General features: G+C 44.7%; 1 protein-coding gene across 3 annotated transcripts in view; it reads right to left on the bottom strand.

Annotated features, from left to right (window-relative positions):
• The window catches only part of Slc4a4 (solute carrier family 4 member 4), a 337951-nt gene that overhangs the window by 290473 nt on the left and 27068 nt on the right, over positions 1-20410 (bottom strand). For 2 of the 3 annotated variants that reach the window (XM_052735335.1, XM_052735337.1), the window contains exon 2: positions 1574-1647. In XM_052735335.1, the coding sequence (XP_052591295.1) occupies positions 1574-1646 (73 nt within the window). In that variant the 5' untranslated portion in view covers position 1647. Of the gene's footprint in view, positions 1-1573; positions 1648-2001; positions 2209-20410 lie in introns of those variants that run through there. The other variant, XM_052735336.1, reaches the window with a different exon arrangement.

Below are 20410 nucleotides of genomic sequence, written 5' to 3'. Positions count from 1 at the left end.
GGGCAGTCATCTACTGCAGTACTGTGCTGTTGATCCAAAGCACCTCCAGGACTCGAGATTTACATCTCCTGAGAACTCAGCCGGGACCTTGTTCCCAAAGGAGAATGTGTGCACACCGTACATTCCCATTCCCAAGGTTTTTTTCACTTTAATTGTTCTAAAACACCAGCATTTTCATCAAGCCTACATTATTTCTTATGCTCTAACTTGATGACTTTATCTCCTCTTTTACAGTCGGGGGTAATGACAGTGGCTACAATGAGTTTCAGCACTGAAGCAAAGTTTTACCCTTTTGCCTTCCCCAACTTCACATTTTCCCATCGTCACAGTGCAAAAAATGCAAGGAACCCATAAAACAATATGAAAGAAAATACTGCAGTTTCCGTTTTCCTAAGAACCTCCGACATCCAATTCTTGTTAGTCAGTCTCCAGTGCTTAAGTGTAGGAAGCCAGGGGGTGGGGCAGAGGGAGCGCCAATCTTCCAGAGGGCAGAAGAAACTCACTAAAGACACATGAGGAACCACGTAACAACCACTGTGCTGGGGCTGTTCCCAGTAGCACAGGAGCGTGAACACCCTTGACCTGGGGCTCCAGCTGCTTGAAGCATTGCTTCAGAACACACAATTCCACCTCCTCCTTCTCAGCCTCACCATCCTCTTTGCCAAGGCTCTGGGGAGGCACAAGCTAACCAAAGGGACCAGTCAGTCCACAGCCTCCAAAACAGGGGACTGTCTCTCAAGTGACAGTCACAGGAGAAACTAATCACATCGTTCATCTACGAGGTTCCTTGGATGCTACCTCTAACCCTGACTGCCCTATGAAATCTCGTACTAAATACCAATAACAGACTATGTATTTGTGATGCCTTCACATTATTACTTCCAAAATTATTAATGAAGCCCTGCCTTCTCACTACCAATCAAGCAGCACGCCCCTGATGTTCTTGGTAAGTCAGGAGGTGAGGGAAAGAAGCACATACTGAAGTATGTTGGCAGCAGATAAAATAGAACTCTTCTTCAGTTTTAACATTAGTGAAAGAGGTTCCGGGGAGTTTTTAAATGGAAAATGCTTGTCTGTGTTTCCTGAACGAAGACTTGTCCATGACAACCATTCTCATCCCCCTCGGCTTAGACCTGTTTTCCCTACAACAATGATTATCGTTCTCTCCTTCGGCAACATCTGTTTCTCTCCCCCTGTAAGCTCCAAAAAAAGGAATAGTAGAAGGTGCTAACAATTACATTTCTGTAGATCTGGCAGCTCCCTAGAATTATCTAGTAAAACATTCGTTTCTGGTGGAGAGGCAAAGCTAACACAAGCACCTACTTTAAAATAACACCGTAAAAAAAAAAATAGGTCCCAGGTAAGCCCCTGCCGACTTCAATTCTGAGGGTCCGATAAAGTTCTTAGAATTACTTCCTGTGCTGAAGCAAAATGTGGAGATTAAAGAAACTCCACCGGCAAGATTTAGTGTTTAACTTTTAAAATGTTAAGATGTATGAAATATATGAATGCCGTTATCTACAGAGCACATGGATATAATAAATACACACTTTCCCAGACCCAAAGGGCTCACCTTCTACTTCTTCTTCATCACACACGTGTTTAAGGAACGAAGCCCCTCTGTCCAGAACAGCTTCATCCTCCATCCTATAGTAATAGAAGAGAAAAAAAGAATGCTCAGACTTCTCCTGAAGTGAGCCACTTGAAGCAGCCCAGCTTCTGGGCAGGTTAACCTGCAAGCTGTTATTCATGTTTGCAGGGCAGAGTCCCTCTTCCTCTGGTGGCTGTCACTCCTTCACGCAGCTCTTCTCATCTGGTGCTTGAGAATGTGCTGGCCCCACATAGCTTCAGTTCTAACCTTGAGAGGGCAGCCACATGGAGAGGTAATAGAAAATAATCCCAATCTTGAAGGCTGGATGGTAAGGGAGATTCTCCCTTTGGGGAGTTGCAGAAGAGAAAAACAGAGATGAAAGCAAAAGAAGAAGAAGAAAAAAAAAATACCAAGAGAGGAAGTTTGATGTGTCTGGAGTGTTCGTGATGATCGTTTGTGGAAATCCAGTTTCGGTGCTTAGCTCTTTAAACACCCACTGCACAAAATGTATACCCTCCTAGGAGCACATGCACACCCACCCACACACAGAGCGACAGGGAGTTAGTCTAATGCACAGTGGGAGCCTAGCTTGCAGCCAGCCTCTTAATACCAGCCCAGGATTCTGTGTTGAGTGGCAAGCGTTGAGTCACATGTTGGCCTTACAGCAATCTGACATCTGAGGATTATCTAGCACCAGGGCTACAGCAGTAGGCACATATACATGCCACCCATCCATTCATTTCCACACTCCTATCACGTGTCTCTCTGTGCGCTGGATGCACTGTTAACTCTTCTCTGAAGGGCACGAAGTTCTTCATTTTGTAACCACGCTATGCTGTCCTCCTGTCTCCTTACATAATAGGATCTACTCTGCAATTTCATATGCTAAATAAGACCTCAGAATCTATCCAAGGAACGACAGCGTTTTTTTTCTTTCTTTTTTTTTTTTTTTTTCAGTCTCCCGGTGCCAAACATGTTTCTAGTTTACAGAATGAGTGAAGCTTTATTCCCTTACTCTTGGCTCCGTCGCACTGCATTAACTTTCATATACAGAATTCCATGAACTCTATTTATAGTGGAAGCAGAAAGAAATCCTGAACTGCTCAAATGCCGCTTGTGTAGTACGGGTCTTGTAACAAAGAAGACTTTCGCGGGGACAGCTGCTCTATGTCATCCCGTATATGAGCCTTGCCAGAGAACCACATGTTCCCTCTGGATTCTAGTCATCCAGTCGCATGCTCAAGCACTGGAGATGCTTGAGTTTGTTTTCTATATGGTCTGTATAACTTACTCTGGTGCTTCAAATATTTGCTATAGTCTAGGCAGAGGTGCACTGAATTCAGCTTTTCCCTTCCCATTTTAGGAATATAGCTCCCTTACCCAGAAATCACCTTTGCATAAAAGGTCAGAAGCAAAAAACAGAAATCTAATTCAACCACTTAGTACTTATGCCACCTGGAGCAAAGTACTTAACTTTTTTGAACCACAGGGACTTTTTTTTTCCTTGTATAAAATTAGGGTAGTCATATCAATTTCACAGTGACTCAACACAATACTGTCAACTCTGCCTTGATTGCTCTGAGATTCGAATGAGGTGCCAAACTTAAAAGCATTCAGCATCGAACTTAGCACACAATAATTGGTTTTATAAATGCGGTTTTCTAGGCCAGTAAGGTATCTCAGCAGGTAAAGGTGCTTGCCTCCACGCCTGGTGACCTGAATTTGAACCCTAAAACCCACATGGCGAGGGAAAGAACTGACTCCACACACAAAGACACAGACAGACAGACAGACAGACTGACTGAGGCAGAGATATATATACACACATAATAACATTCTATAATAAATAAGTTTCTTTTTTTTAAATCTTCCCTTTTTTTCCCTTTACCAGCCCTGGAGAGTGATGTCATTAAGAAATTCATTACTGGTCTTCAGCCATGCCACCCTGACGGCACCCCATCTCGTCTAATCTCAGAGGCTAAGCAGGGTTAGGCCTGGCTAGGACTTGGATGGAAAGAAACATAGGACTTTGGGACCCTTCAAGAGTCTTCTTTTGGGGATATGAGCCCCATGCAAGACGGCTCATCCCGACACGTCAGAGTACTTCTCTGTACTCAAACTAAATGTATAAACAAGATATGGGTCAGTCAGCAGGATTATAGTGGGAATGAAATACCTTAAAGACTAAGAAGCCAAGCCATTTACCAATCTCTCTGAGCCTTGGGTTCCCAGGAAGATTAAATGATACAGCGTTACTCACGGGTTCAGCAAATATTTAATTACTGCTTGCTATATTCCCGTTACTCTTGAGAGGGAGGGGAACAAATCTACAAATAAGACAAAAAGTTCCTTTAAAAAAAAAAAAAACCCTAACAATGAACAAGATAATGTCAGAGAGCAGCACTGAGATCTTTGTAGAGAGTGATGAAGCCCCACGGGTTGTCTAGCCTTCCAAGCCAAGGGAACAGCAAGTGACAAGGCCCTGGGGTGGGAAAGCTTAGCACCACCCAGGAACTGATGTAAGGTCTAGACAGCAAGGGGTCAGCTGTACAGATGACACTAGAGAGAACCGGGTCATGCAAGCCAGGAGAAGGGAGTCAAAATGGAAGGTATGGTCTGTGTTCCCTTTTGCAAAGGCTCGCTCTACCTGTGGCGTGGGAAACACATGGTTAGGGAGCGAAAGAAACTCCCAAACTAGCACAAGAACCAAGGGGACCGTGTGAGAAAGAGAGTCCGTTCTGTACACTCTAAGGCTGAGATGTGCACCCTGCGCATAAAACGTTGCTGATGGGATCGCAGCCGCCTGGGCCTGGAACGAGAGGGACTTGCGGCTGGTACTCAAACATGGCAAAGGTCATGCACCAAGCTGGGGCTGAGGTTATTACCAGACGCACTCATGCAGGAAGGAAGAACAGGTCCAAGGGAGGAGACTTGAGCCCATCTGTTAAAACACACCAACATCCCCAAATCGGGCAGTGAGGCAAGTGTACGTGGGGTATGAGTGACATCAGGGAACTCAGAGAGAGCAGAGAACCCCACCTGAAAGCTGAGAGAGACAGAGATGGGGAAGCAAAGTCTGGCTTTGGCAACATGGAGGAAGCGGTTGAAACAGGCCATGCTCAGTGTTGGGGGAAGACAGGAACAGAGAGGGTGCTCGTCTGCTCCCTCTTCTCTTTCCTACCTCCCCGCAGTGAGGAGGGGAGTAAATATTAGCTGAGTATCTACCGTGCAGCCTGCATGCTTCGAAGTGCCAGGGATACACAGTCACATCGACCTTCTTAAAGACTTCCCCTGGAGGTCAGGGACCAGTCCAAAGTGCAAGGAGCCATTAGTTACCCAGCATTTGTACACACAGATAAGGATGACAGCTTAATGAGGATATTTTCTGAAAACGCCACTGAAGTTTTTAAGAACGAAATCCCAGAGATCTACAGTGCTGCATGGACCCTAACTGTGCCCTGTTCTCTTTGGAAAAATAGAAGAGTTTGTCCCTCATCTCTTCTCAGAACTGACCCCAGGTCAGTCAGCATGCTGAATTTAACACAACTAAATGTAGACTTCGCTTCGGACGCTCTCACCCATCGGGCGGGTCCGAAAATATTTTGTTGTCTCTTGATATATTTTCTAAAGAAAACATTTAACCTCGAAATCTAAGCCTTTTCCAAAACTGCATGCCACAAGCCAAAGAAAAGGAAAAACAAGAAAGCCAGAGACGATTGGAAAGGAAGGTAGAAAAGCCAGTGCACAAGCCCTCTTGGCCAAGCTGAGAACACTGCCCAGCCCCACCGTCTGAGTAGGGAGTGGGGGTCATGATTGGTGCATTCCTTGGCTCTTTGATGCATAGTTCACATTCCCTTCAAGCCTATACATAGCAAGTCATCAGAACTTCCTTCTTTCTGATGGATCATGCAGAGCGCCTGAAAACAGACCTCCTCTCTACGGAAAAGGGGCAAGTGAAACAAAGCGAAAACATAAAACCTGGCAGCCCTTGCTCGGCCTCAAGAGCAAGGTCATCCTGGTGAACTTGGCCCTCTCCACAGACCAGAGAGATTTCCCCGCTTTCCCCATCTTTACATGACACATATCAGTTCTTCAGTCTTACGTCCTCTTCGCAGTTGCTGGCTATTATTAGTAAGACAGAGATACCATGCAAAGTGGCTGACCCAACCATTTTCCCCTCTATAAATCAGTTGGAAGAAATTAACTCATCCAGTCCCTAATCAGGCCCCCAAACCCATCCTTAAAAATGTCCTTCGCACGTGCCCTGCATTCTTGCTGAAAATGAGGAGGAAGTGTGCTTCCACAGAGCTTCAGCATTGCTCACATCACTAGCATGAGGCAGAATTCAGAACTGATTTGGAAGCTCCTCACCAAGCATCAGGGGGTTAAGAGTCACACCAGTCAGGGTAAAAATCCACATTGGGTCAACGCGGCCTTCCTTCCACCTGGGCTCTGATCGGAGAAGTGATACCCCTGCCATACAAGTCCAGACCCATGATGGGGCTGTTCATAGTCTCCGTTATTCTGGGATAGCAAAACGATTTAACTGGAACACGTGTCAAATGGTCTGCCAAATGGGCAGGCCTCTCACCAGCCGGTCCTAATCACTGAGCAGGCCTGTGAGGGTGACTTAAGTCCGGCACGAGAAACATTTGTGCAGAACTGTCAGCCACTGGGCCCCAAGCACCCATCCACATTCCAGCCCTCGGGAGATCCCACCCCCCTGAGCCTGCGCCAGCTGCCAACGTGCTCACCAACTAGTACTCACAGCGCCAGCAGCTGCCACTCAGCCAGTCAGCAAGTGGCAGGCCGCCAGCCCACAAGTCTCAAGAACACCGGCCTGCTAGTCCCAGTGCTGCTAAAGGTTGAAGGTCTTCGGGTATGCTAGCCTTGAGATTCGCCTCACTTGCCCTCCTGCCTCCCTCTACCATCCTTTCCTGCCGCCGCCGCTGCCACCACCACCACCACCGTGCCTCCCACGGTAGCAGTTCACTTGTCTCTATGGTAACAGCATCTGGTTTCGGAGTTAGAACTTCAGGCAGCACAGTTCTCTCTTAGCCTGGGGCTTCTGCCAAGGGGTGCACCAGCAAAAAGGCGGCTAGCTGCCTGAGCTGCAGCCACCTGCCTCCGTGTCACTGCAGGATGGCAACTCTGGGTGGGTTCTTGGATCGTGGCATCTAAGTGCACGGAACACACACACACACACACACTGTAAGTGCAGTGTGCTAGCCACAGCGGAGAGGGGCCATGCTAGGGCTTGTCGTCAGGGTCCAAAACCAGCCCCTATCTTCCATAGCCTGCCTGAGCCAGGGTGGCCAAAGATGAGTGCCGTCGGGGACTTCTGACTGCTTCCAGAGATGGCACCAGGGAGCGGGATGACTCCAGCTGTCAACATGTCCAAACTAGAGTCTGACATCACTGGGTCAATGTGTGCACGCAGCTTCAATTTTATGAGTTAACCTTGTATGTAAATTCATTCTATTTTATCCTTGCCAGCTTGGTCTGTTTATGACATCCAACGAACCCCATCACCTCTGGCTTTACAAAAGCTTTCCTGTACACAGCAAACGTTAAACAGTGCTGTGCGCACGTGCCCTAAGGCACAGACATGTATAGGGAGTGGAAAAGTACTGAGAATGAAGGGTTTCATATTAGCCATTGCTGTTGTGGTAATTATGCTGCTGGGGACCTTTTCTTGTGGACCAAAAGGTATTTCAGGTCTCAAAGCTCAAAATTAGGCTATGCCCGCCCTTTGGCTGGTCTTAAGTCAGATGAGAGGTAGAACGTAGCACGTCACAGTTTTCTACTGAGGAACTACACAAAACGCAACGATCAACCTAGCCTCCAGAACTGTCCACTCCCACGTGCGTTCCCAAGCCGTTCCCTATCCACATCACTTCTAAGAGGTGAAGAATCACTCTTATTAGATGCTCGCTGCAGACACGACGCTTTCTTTTGAGTTTTTCTTTCTAACCAATAGCATTTTATTGGTGCTTTTGTTGCTTTGCAAAAATGTCTCGTCCGGATTTGCAACATGTACAGACAGAACAACATCGGCCTGTCAAAGAGTCACAGGTGACGAGAGAAGAGATGTCTCGGCACGGCAAAGTGTACTGCCATCTGTTGGCAGCATGTGTTCACTACAGCTGACTGCAGGCAGTTGAGAGGGAAAGTTGAAACCGTTCCCTTCAAAAGTTCACAGAGCTCCCTGAGGGCCTAGCATCCCCACAGGAAGTGCGAGAGAACAATGTGGTCACTGGCTTAAGCATGCACACTGCTGAAGCTTTAGACAGATGTATTAGAGAGAGAGAGAGAGAGAGAGAGAGAGAGAGAGAGAGATCAACACAGAAAAACTGACAAGCGTGATTGATGGTAGCCCTGCCTCCCACAGATCTGCAGGCCACAAAACAGAGTAAACAGTAAACCTCCCTCCCAATTCAGGAGCTCCCTAATCAGCTTGGTCATTGACACAGGCCAAGGGCCAGGGAAATGTGGCCCCACATGAAATCAGATTTCAGGCTGAATAAAAAGTAAAACTGCAACCCAAAGCAGGATCATGCTGCACATAATTCTAGAATTGCCTTAAAAGTTCCTTTGTCCTCTTAGGCACTTATCCCAGAGATAAGTTCACACAAAGATCTGGACATGAATACTCCTGGCAGCTTTATTCATAATAGCTTAAAAAAAAAAAAAAAAAAAACTAGAACTGACCCAAGTGCCTTTCTATAGGTGAGTGGTTAAAAGGGTTTAGCCCATCCATATCATGGAATATGGCTTAGCAGGAAGCACAGATGAGCCACTGAGTCACATGCTAAGACAATGTATCTCTAGGGGATTATGCTAAAAGTGACAGCCCCAAAGGCTACATGTTGTGTAATTCATTCATATAATCTTAAACTCTAGACATTTCAACTCGGTCAGTGATATATTATCTATAGCAGTCAGTCCACAGGCAGCACCAATAAGTAAATGTCACAAATACGTCACACTGACACTTATATTAGTCTATGATTCTATATACATTTACTTTGGATTAATGTATATTAATCTAAGATTAGATTCAAGATGGCAGACAGGTAAGGACTCAAAAGCAGGGATTTTTTTTTTTTTTTTTAGGACACAAGGCTAGGAGTCAGCCACATGGCACTTGATCTAGTATAGCCTCTGCCCTGGTCACCTCTGACACAGAAATGACATCAGAAAAGGGCTTCCCCTCCCCTCTCTCACCAATGTGGCAGCCAGACAGTTCACACTGCCCATCCTGAAACACCACCCAACTGGCAAGGATGAGGCTGCTGGCATTTGGTAAGGTCTTCCTAAGTTCCAGGCAAGGAGCTAAGCATCATATTATAAATGCATTGTTTCCATCTGGACACTGTCACAGTTGGTCTGACTGACTTACACAACGCTGAAGATTCTAACTGAAAGATTTGAAGACCAGCAACAATACAGGGGCAGCTATTAAGGACACTCAAGTTGTTCATTATTTTAAGCAGTTTCATATTAAATTTCTTAGTCAGCATATCACATAACGGGTTTCATGATGATGTTCTCACACACAGAGATTCCTATCCTCAGCTCTTACTCCTCTCCCCCAGTGTGGTATTGACCAAGGCCTGTAAATTTACCAAGACTAAGACTCCCTATAAAATAGGAACACCAGGGGTAGAAGTAAAGTTTTGAGTGAGTACACCTCTTGGCTCTCATGTTTTCTACCATTATTTTAATATGGCACGGCATGCCACTTGAACACTTCTGATAGAATTCCCTCACCTCAATACCTTATTTTCAATTAGTTCTTTGACAGCTTCATGGTCTGATAATATTCACTCCCATCTCCCAAAAACTCTCCCTAAATCCACCCTCTTCCCTATTACCCAACAGTCTGTCTTTTTTATTCTATCAAGGCCAATAATGGGTTGACCAAATACTCTCGAATGTGTGTGGCCTTCTTCTGGAGTGAGTTAACTGGTCAGGGACAACAGTCTTAGGAATAAAAAATAAACAACAACAAAAAAAAAAAAAAAACTGACCCTCTTTCTCCCAATATCTGACAATTGCCAGTAGCTCCTTGGCTAAGCGGAAGACTTCACACCCAAACCCCAACCCCTTCTCCATGCTGGGATGTAGTCCGGCTCACGCTGACACGGGTTTTGTGCACACTGTCACACCCACTGTGAGTTCAGGCGTGCGGCTGCCCTGCTGTGTCCAAAAGACACTGCTTCATCCAAACCCATCTTCCATGGCAATCCCTGAGTCTTTGGCGGGGGACGGGGAGCACAGCATATATGTTCTATTTAGGGCTGGACATTCTTCAGTCTCTTAGTCTCTACACCTTGGCCAGTTGTATGTCTCTGTGTGATTTACTGTCTACTGCAAATAGAAGCTCTCTGATGAGAGTTGAGAGACTCAGTCAAGTATGGGTATAACCATACGTCTTTAGGAGTTGGTTTAATACTGTGTCTATTTATCAGAGTAAGAGTAGTATGTCCTCACCTGGGATTGTCTCATTATCTAGTAATTCAGTCATGTTTCAAATACTTACTACTTGCCAAGTTCTATGACAAGCACTGTACAAAGTAAACTTGACTATCTAATTCAATCTTTCTAGAGTCCCACTTTTCATATGCCCATATTATTTTTGTGTGCTCTACAGCGAATCCTTATACAAAGCCACACTATACCATTTCTGTACATGCATGTGGTGTCCTTTGAACACATTTGTCCCTTCATATGCCTTTTTTAACCCCCCCCCACTTTCTCTTTTCCCCTCCACATCCCTAATAGTCCCTCTTTTGCTTTCACATCCATTTTCTGCCCCTCGTTCTACATATGCCCAGAAGTGGGAGCTTCTTGTCTTTGTGAGTCTGCCGGGTTTCACTTAACAAGAGCTCCGCTCCATCAACATTGCTGTAACTAACATAGTTTTGTTCTTGTTATGGCTGACTACAAGTCCACTGTGTATATGTGCTACATTTTCTTTATCCATTCATCTGTTGATAAGCACCAAAGCCGAGTCTATAACTTGACCATTTGGAATACTGCAGCAGGAAATATGGGCACACAGGTGTCTCAGCAATACGCTGGTTTTGACGCTTAGGGGTATGTGCCCAGAAGGGATAGAGCTGTGTCAGGTAACAGTTCTATTTTTATTTTTTTAAGGAATCTCTATATTGATTTTATAGTAGTTGGCTCAGGAGATAATAACAACTGACAAATCAGACTGTATCAAATTAAAATCTTCTGTGCCTCACGAAGTGGCACATGCCTGCCAACTCAGCATCCATTTGAGAAGCTAAAAGAACAAGATCTTGAATTTGAAGCCAGCCGAGGCTAAACAGTGAGATCTTGCCTCAAGACACAAATGAAAAGTGTCTAAGAAGATTCTCCACACCAAAACAAAAACAATAGAGTAGATGGGAGAAGACCTTTGCACAGAGAATTTGCATCCAGCATCTATAAAGAACTCAAAAAACTTAAACACCCAAAGAACAAACAATCCAATCAATAAATAACAAATGAACTGAACAGACACTTTTCGAATGAAGCACAAACGGCTAACAAACACATGAAAAAAATTCAATATCATTAGCCTTTAAGGAAATCCAAATCAAAATTACTCTGACATCCCACCTCACTCCAGTCAAAGATGGAGAACGTTGGTAACTACCCTGAAGACGCAGAAGGCCAATGCAGGGTCTCAACAGCAGTGATGTCCCCAAGCTGACAGCTTCCTTTACTCTCTACAGGCCTGCCACTGCACAAACATTTTCCATTATGGTGCTGCCTGGACCTACTTAGACCTTCCAGGGACCTCGTTCTTTGAGCCTAGATTACAAGCAAACGTGTGAGTCAGCCTCCTTCCACGCCATGCCAGAAGCTAGGCCACGCCACTCTCAGCAACCCACTGACACCTAAAAGAACTTTAGCCCCTGGCTGTTAGCTTGGTGTTTCTATGGGACTCCTAACAGTGGGAGCGGGTGTGTCTCTGACTCTTTGGCCTGCTCTTGGGACCCTTCCACCCACTGGGGTGCCTTGTCCAGTCTCGATATGAGGGCCTTTGCCTTGTCTTAATGTGTCCTGGTTTGTCCTGTTTGGTTGTTGTTCTCTTGAAGGTCTGCCTACTCTTTTCTGAGGAGCAGTGGACCTGGAGGAGAGGGGAGCTGGAGAGAGCTGGAAGGAGTGGAGGGAGGGGAAATTGTAGTCGGGAATGTACTATATAAGAGAGGAATCTATTTTCAATTAAAAAAAGAAGAACTTTAGCCCAGAATTCAGCTCCAGCCCAGTGAAGGTGCTTGACATAAGGGTAATCTCTACCAGCTCATGTTAAACAGCATTGTTACCACTGTCTGCCTCATTGTCTCTACAGCACAAGACTCAGGGAGGTACCCCTAAACCCTCACCTACCTGAATTTGCCCCAGCAATGTAATACTTAGTATCTGAAGAAGCCAATGCCAACAATTAGCACATAGACATCATGGGAATACCATAAAATTGGTCTGTTAGTATTGCCGCCTGTGGCTGCAATCTATACCTTAAATAGTAACAGACTACTACTTCCAAGTGGGTTTCAATCATGAGTTTTCTAGATTCATATTAAGAGAGCAGAGGGTGTGTGCAAATCACAGATTCCATTGCTAAACCTGGCTGGATTGAAAGTGGGGGTTCCCTGGACTGGCCTCCCTGTATACGAATGGAATAAAGGATTAGTCTGGCCCTGGTGGAAAGAAGAGTGACCCATGCTGTAGGAGAGGCTCTTCCCACCGAAAAAAATAACACTCCAACACGGCCAGGAAACAAAGGACCCCTGTGAGACAAAGGCCAAACACAAAGTGTGGGCTGAGGTCCTAATTTGCACAAATCAACTTCTTTAGAAAAAGTTGGAGACAACCCGAAAAGTTTGAATATTAACTGGGTATTGGCTGTTACTAAGGAACTGTTGGTGATTTTATTAGGTGTGAGAGTAAGGAGCACTGGATGTTACTATTCCCCCCCATTTCATGATAGTGTGTGTGTAATATAGGTACATGTGTGTGCCAGTATGCATACACACATACCCACGCACTAGCATACTGTGCATACACATGAGGAAGGAGGGTGGTCCTGGGTGTCTTCCTCCATGGCTCCCTTTTTTTCTCTCTGTAACAAGCTCTCTCACTGAATCCGAAGCTTGCTGTTTTGGCTAGTCTGGTTGGTCAGTGAGTTCCCAAAATCCACCTGTCTCTACTCTCTAGTGCCCCCCCTACACACACACACACACACACACACACACACACACACACACACACACACACACACACGGCCATGCCTGCTTTAATGTTCTTATTTCTTAGAAATGTACACAGAGATATTAATTGATGAAGCGCTGCAAACTAGGACTTGCTTTAAAATCTCCCAGGAAGAAGATGGTATGGGGAGCAGGGGAGTGAGACCAAACTGGGCACATGTGGAAGCTGAGGGGTGAACTGTGGGCACAGCTAAAATCAGGGGTGGGGTGCACACAGGGGCAGGGGTGGGGGGTCCATAGACAGCCAGGGGCAGGGGTGGGGTGCACACAGATAGCTGGGGCAGGGGTGGGATGTCCATAGATGCTAGGGGCAGGAATGGGATGTCCATAGATGCTAGGGGCAGGGGTGGGGTGCACACAGATAGCTGGGGCAGGGGTGGGATGTCTGTCCATAGATGCTAGGGGCAGGGGTGGGATGTCCATAGATGCTAGGGGCAGGGGTGGGATGTCCATAGATGCTAGGGTCAGGGGTGGGATGTCCATAGATGCTAGGGGCAGGGGTGGGATGTCTGTCCATAGATGCTAGGGGCAGGGGTGGGATGTTGTACTGCTCTCTCTTACTCCTTCATAATTTTCAGTTTGAAATTTTCCAAAAGAAAATATTTTGGAAAGAAACCGCACTGCAGGAAAACATTTGACTGTAAAGACTGCTCGGTTAAACCAATATGTATATTTTAAAGGTATCTTGACTTCAAAATTTGTGTCTAAGGATACACTGCTTTGGAAAAGAGGTTCTGCTATTGTTTCCACAGCAGATGAGAACCTATGGATTACTTCTAGGCCAATATGGTTTGATCAACCAAGACCCCCTGAAAGGTCGATACAGACTCACAGACTACTACAGCCAAGATTTAACTATAATTCTTAATTTTCTCAGTCTCCCCATGAGATTGCCAGCGACCCAAACAGCAGGAAGTAGCATGAGAAGCTATGCCCAAATTCCCAAAATATTGTTTATAAATGTTTATTTTCATTAAAAGGAGGTTGATTATAAGTGCAATCTCTTTCTAAAGAAGAAAAGGGGATATAGATATGATAGGATGAAAGGGTAGATTATTAAATCTACTTTTAAAGAGCAAGAACTTGTTTGAAATGTTTTACACTGCTATGGATTTTAGTTTATTTATACAAATTTAAAGTTAATTTTGTTGTGCTGTATATATATTTCTACTCTTGTTTAAGGTATTATGTTTATGCAACTCATTTTTAATTGTAATGTATAATTAAGAAATACAGATTATAATTAGTCATCTATGATAATCAAACTTAGAGTCATGTTAAGTTTTCTAGGTATATATAGATATATTTCAATTAGGTAGGTAATCTTCAAACACTTCAAGAACTACAGAATATGGCATTTAAAATGTTTTAAGAACTTTGACTTCTCTAGACAATGAGACACATCTGCTCCTGGCAGCACCAATTACTTCAAAGAGGATGATGGGCATCAAAGAAACCCATTAATGGAGTTTGCTTTCTTTGTGGCAAAAGTTAATCACTGGGCAAAAAAAGTGCCCTTGCTCAGTTGTATAAACTGGACATATAGGACCCATAGGAAAATGACCACTGAATTTTGCCAAAGCAAGGAGAGATGGTCATTTAGGTTCCTGGTCCACAGAGGAGACTGCCAGATATTCTATAGGACATGGGGAGAAGCAATGAGAAACGCTAGGCCTGTAGACTGAAGATGGATGCCCCAACGTTGCAGAGGAATTTTGGGTGACTGTCCAGGCAGCCAGCTGTCTCTGTCATTTCCAGAATAGTGGAAGTTGCTTACAATGCATTTCCTGTTTACTTAGGTAATATTAGATCCTTCTGGGGTTTTTGATGGAGTTGAAGACTAGGTTGTTATAATTATAACTTCCCTTAGTTATTATAAAAGATAAATTAGATATAAAATTTAGACTCATAAAAATAGGATAGATGATAGAGTATTTTCTTTAAGTTTGCCAAATACAAATGGACTAGATATTGTAACTGTAATTCTCGCTTGATAACTGTTTATTATATGTAATTTTACTATGTTAAAGTTGAAACCTTCCTTTTTGATTAGACAGAAAGGGGGAAATGCTGTGGGATGGTCTTCCTGTATGCTGTGAATATGTGTTGCTATGATGGGTTAATAAAGAAGCTGCTCTGGCCTATGGTGAGTCAGGTTATAGCCAGGTGGGAAATCCAAGAGAGAGACAAAAAGAAGAATGGCAGAGGCAGAGGACACGCCAAACTGCCCTTCAAGGAGCAACATGTTATGGGACACAGGTAAAGCCACAGAACACATGGCAATACATAGATTAATAGTTATGGGTTGAACTAAGTTATAAGAGCTAGCTAGCAAGAAGCCAGACCCATAGGCCATACAGTCTGTAAATAACATAGGCCTCTGTGTGTTTACTTGGGACCAAGTGGCTGCGGGACACAAGTGGGAGAGATTCGTCCCAACCACAGAACCTGGTAGGACCGGAGAAACTTCCAGTTACACCGTTCTCTCGCACCTCATACCCAGGCTCTGTCTATGAATACTGGATTGCCTTTGGCATGCCTAATGCTTTCCAGGTGATGCCAAACAAAATGAAGTCTAGAAGGGCTGGCCAGATGGCTTAGTGGGCACAGTCACCTGGAGCCAAGCCTGATGACCTGAGTTTGAGCTTCCAGATCTACATGGTCAAAGAGAACAGAATCCTGCAAGTTGACCTCTGACCTCTCAACACACACACCATGGCACGTACTGTGTATACATACATACATACACACACACACACACACACACACACACACACACACACACACATTCATATACACAAAAATAAGTAAATAAATAAGTGTATTGAAAAATTAAAAAACCCACTTTGAACCATGATTCTCTGAAATGAAAGTCTAAGAGGCCTATGCTTCTTAGCAACAAACACCTATTATTTCACCCCCCTCCTTTGAATTAAATTACATGGCAGCGTCAGCAAGATGGCTCAGTGGGTAAAGGCACTTGCCACACAAGCCTGACCACTTGAGTTCAATCCCTAAAACCCACGTAAATGTAGATAGAGGGAACGGACTCCTCAAAGCGTTCCTCTGACCTTCACACACATGCTATGGCACCTACACGGCAGCATGTGTGTGGTGCGTGCGTGCACACACACACAACAACAACAATGAACAAATAAATAAACATAAATAAAAATACATGGAAAAAAACGCAACAGAGTATGCAAATATTTGCAGTGCCAAACCCAGAAGCACAAATAAACCTAGCCGTGCTCACCAGACTAAACTGCAAACCAGTGTGTGAGCCGCTCCCCATCACTGTAAATATCACTCTGTACTTCAACACGCAAGAGCATAAAGGATTGCAAGGCAACCCGTCGGGGTTCTGACAGACCAACCAAGCATGGTTTGTATGAAAGCTGAACCTGTGAAAGTCAGAACCGGCTACACAAGTCCACGGTGGCTCTGGCAAAAACCAAGAGGATGTTCTCAGTGACACCAGAGTCCCTTCTTGCCAAGCACAGGAAACTGATTTTTTTTTTTTCCTGGAGGAATATTATGACAAGTGTTGGTTAGCCTCCAAAGTCAACTCATGAAATCCTACTCACTGCAACGGTGGCCAAACTATAGTAATAATAATAAAAACGACAAACTAAACACTGTATGTGAATTATTTAAACCTCACCACCAGTCCATGAAGCCAGCACTATTACTGCTTCCTTTCACAGACTGAAATCTGAAACTTAAGGATGGGAGCAAGCTGTCAAAAATCACACAGCTGCTAAGTGATGAGCACCTACCGTGGCCAAGATCACTAATAAAAGCATGGTGCTAATACTATTGTTTGGGGTACAGATTTGTGCGGGTTTATATTAAAGTAGAGCCCTAAGCACCCCTCCGACATCGCTTTCTAGGGGAGAAACACATTTTGGGTTTCAAACAACTACATTGTGATAGCATTCCAAAATTAAGTTGGGAGCAGCATGCATTGGGTCAGAAGAGCTCCCAAATAATGGGATCTACTGGATAAAAACCAGCATCGCCTCTAATAAACACTCCAAAACAAAATGAACCATAATCCACTGAGGAAACCTACTCTAAGAAGGAATTACATACACAGACCATCCAAGGTAGCCATTTACACTAACTTTTCTTTTTATCTCAAATATCATTATCTGGGTGGGCACAGTCATCGAAAAACCAGAGTAAAATCTCCCTTGGGTCTTCAAGGGCTCTTCAGCACTATGACTTTGCCTTTCTGGAGTGTTGGGACACACGGTGAACTATAACCGAGTTGAATCCATTTCACAAGCCACGACAATGGAAAAAACTGTTTCTTCATGTTAGTATCAGAGGAGAACGCCCTTTCCCAAGAATAGCCTCAGAGGCAGTTAAGATTACTTTCCCTCCAATCTCCACTTGCTTGAACTCTCACACACCTGCCAGCTTCCTACCTGCAGCCCAGCTGCCCAGGATCAAGAGTCTCAGTGGAGACTAGCCTGCACTCACAGTTTCCAAAAGCCCCAGCTCGGCTCATCTGAAGGCCACTCACACCGAATGGGGGTGCTCTGCCCATTCCTCTTAAACTTGTACGATCTTTTCTACTCAGAGTGATCTTCGGAAGGCCGGTATATAATAAGCACCCACTCACAAAGCTATATAAATGCCACTTTGTTAGCAGCCAAATCAATTATTGCTTCATTATAACTATTGATTTGCAGTATTTTGATGTGAGGGTTGACATCTCATTCATTAGCAGAAATTCCCTGTTATTCAGTCTCAATAAGAATCAAGCCACTTGAAAAAGAAAATGCAATGTCTTGGCAAACCTAAAATGGCATTTCTTTGTCCGATTCTGGCAACACCCTCCCCTTGCCCTACCAACATCTTTGTCTTACCTTTTTTTTTTTTTAATTTCTTTTTAAATGAATAGTAAAGGATAGTTACAAAATGAATATAACTCAACTCAGTACCTCCCTGGGCCTGAAAAAAGAAATGAGTTTAGAATAACTCGCACCTTTTGGTAGGAGAGAAGCCATGAGATGAGATGCAAAAGTAGACTGAATGGTGGGTGCTTGGAACAGAGCTGGTAGGTAGCCCTAGTGTGCAGCAAAGTCCTTCCCTTGTCCCAGACAGGCCCAAGTGCATGAAGGTCATGTCACTAAACTGGAAGCAGGAAGACTGAAACCCGCTGTCTGGCCGGAACACTCAGGCCGTGCTAACCCCACAGCAGAGGATGAAAGAAATAACTATACAGGTTTTCCAGTGTTGTCCCCAAGCACTCTTCTCACGGTGGCAGCCGGCGATACGGGACGAGAGAAGCTTCTTCTAAATGTTATGTACCAAACGGGGCACCATGCAAAGAAACCACCAAGCTGCATACCTCTTGATACAGCAGAGGCCAGATTTCTCAACACACTGATAATACTCAGAGGACTGACTGGGAACATGGCTGAGGACTGGCCACAACCCAGCAGGGTATTTTTGAAAGGTGGTTACCCTGAGAAACACACACTGCTTGTACAATGTTTATGGCGTGGCTGGGAGAAAAAAATACTTGAAAATGATCCCACATGCCAATTTTTTTACAATCAGAATATAAAAAATTAAAGATAAATAGCAGAGGAGTGGATCCATGAAAAGAAGAAGGAATGTATCCCAGGGTCTTCATGAACTTATCTTCAGCAATAACTAATTCTCTGAAACTCGTGACTGCCTAAAATAGAAGTGAAAAGCTGGGTAGATGAGAAAGAACATTTTATATTGTGTAGTAAAAACAACTGACTCTGAATAAGCCAGGAAACTGTCCATAACCGTCGATGTGTGTGCACACTGGGCTTTAATTGGCTGGCGCATTTGAGTACATCACTTAAGAGCTTCACAATGACCCACGGCCATGTAGTGTTTCTATCCCCTACTTCATCCAGGAGGAAATCCAGTCCCAGGGCCAGACACAAATGGCCCACGGATAGGATCTGACAGGAGAGATGGAAATTTACACTCATATATTACTCTAAAAACTCACAAGCTTATGTGCCAGATGCCCAAGAGGCCGGCCCAGGGCTCACTGAATGCTGCTGCCCTTAGAAACTGGGGAAGAAACCAAAAGGTGAGGCACCTCTGAGAGATCAGACCCAGAAAGGTTGTGATCAGGCATCACCTCCTGGGGTACCAGACCCATGGAGCTGACACAGGTGAGACAGAGAGCAGGGATAAGATTAGTTTAAATGGGTGTCATTATGACAATGAGGTGTTTTGGAAAGCGTCACCACCTGTACCTCAGGCAGGACCAGAATGCAAAGTTCCTAGTAATGCAAAAGAGCAGTCAGAAGTAAATTGATGAACTCATGGGAGGAAAAGAAAGGAACACATGGGCCCATCTGTGATGTTTTAGTGTATCCAGTACAATCACTGAGACAGAGGACAGACAGACACGCTAAGTGACTTCCAGAATTCTATGACACCGTGGTGGTAGTATAGGCACAATGCTGAGGACACTCACAATTCCACATTATCTGTTTACTTTCTCCACATGTGTTGACAGATAAGAAGGAAGGTATCATGCTGAGTCTAGGTTAGAGGTCACACAAGGCAAACAAAAGGTCCTAAGAACATTAGGAAATCACACAGAAGCAGAAACAGAAGCCAAGCTCCCAGCACGGAATCTATTTCCCTGGATAAAGCTGCTACTGTGTGATGCTGTGTAAAGCTGTGGATGCTGACACTTCACAGCCAGCACTAGGGATAAGTGACAGGTGCCTGAGGTACTCATCCCCTCCTTCCTACATGCTGACAGACAGGGCCAGCCACAGCCAGAGCCCCAGGCCCTTGACCTCCAGCCACAAGAAATTCGGACTATTTATCCAGTATGCTTTACAAATATTATCACTTCGTGAGCATTGTATGATGTGAAAGATTTAGAAAAAAATCAATCAATCAATCTATCATTTCACCAACTTTCCTGGTCAGGAAATGCTAACAGCCTAGGAAATTTGCAGCATAACCAAAGCTTCCTTCCTGGCCATTCTCCCTCAATCCCTGCCCTCTCTACAAGACCATCATTTCCAAGCAGCTGCTGGTCAGCAGCATCCCAGGCTGACACACTTTCTGAAGTACTGTGTCCAGGGATGTGTAAACAAAGTCAAGAGCACACAGCTGGAGGTGCATTTTTACACTTCCTAGCAGAGAACCAACTGAGCCAAAGACGGAGGAGTACCTAAAGCTCAGTTCTCCATCCAGTCACCAAAACCCAATTTCACCAGAGACCCGAGGGTATCATCTAGGAAAACGACTAATGCTAAAGCAAGGAATCACTCACAAGGATGCTGTCAGCGAAAGCTGGAATAGGCACTGAGAAGGGTACGCAGATGAGCAACTCGGGCTGATACAGCAGATCTCATGGAATGGGGGCTAAACCAACAACAATGACTCCTCCTGGTCCTGGAGGATGGAAAATCCAAGATCATTCCCGTGAGAAACCTAAGCTGAAACACAAGGCTGCTGGGGGAAAAGCAAGGAATTCCAAAAATAAAAAAAAAAATACAAATAATAG

Source organism: Peromyscus californicus, unplaced genomic scaffold, assembly GCF_007827085.1.
Source record: "Peromyscus californicus insignis strain IS unplaced genomic scaffold, ASM782708v3 Scaffold_13__1_contigs__length_99412109, whole genome shotgun sequence".
Classification (NCBI taxonomy): domain Eukaryota; kingdom Metazoa; phylum Chordata; class Mammalia; order Rodentia; family Cricetidae; genus Peromyscus; species Peromyscus californicus.
This window is presented reverse-complemented; position numbering and strand designations above follow the sequence as displayed.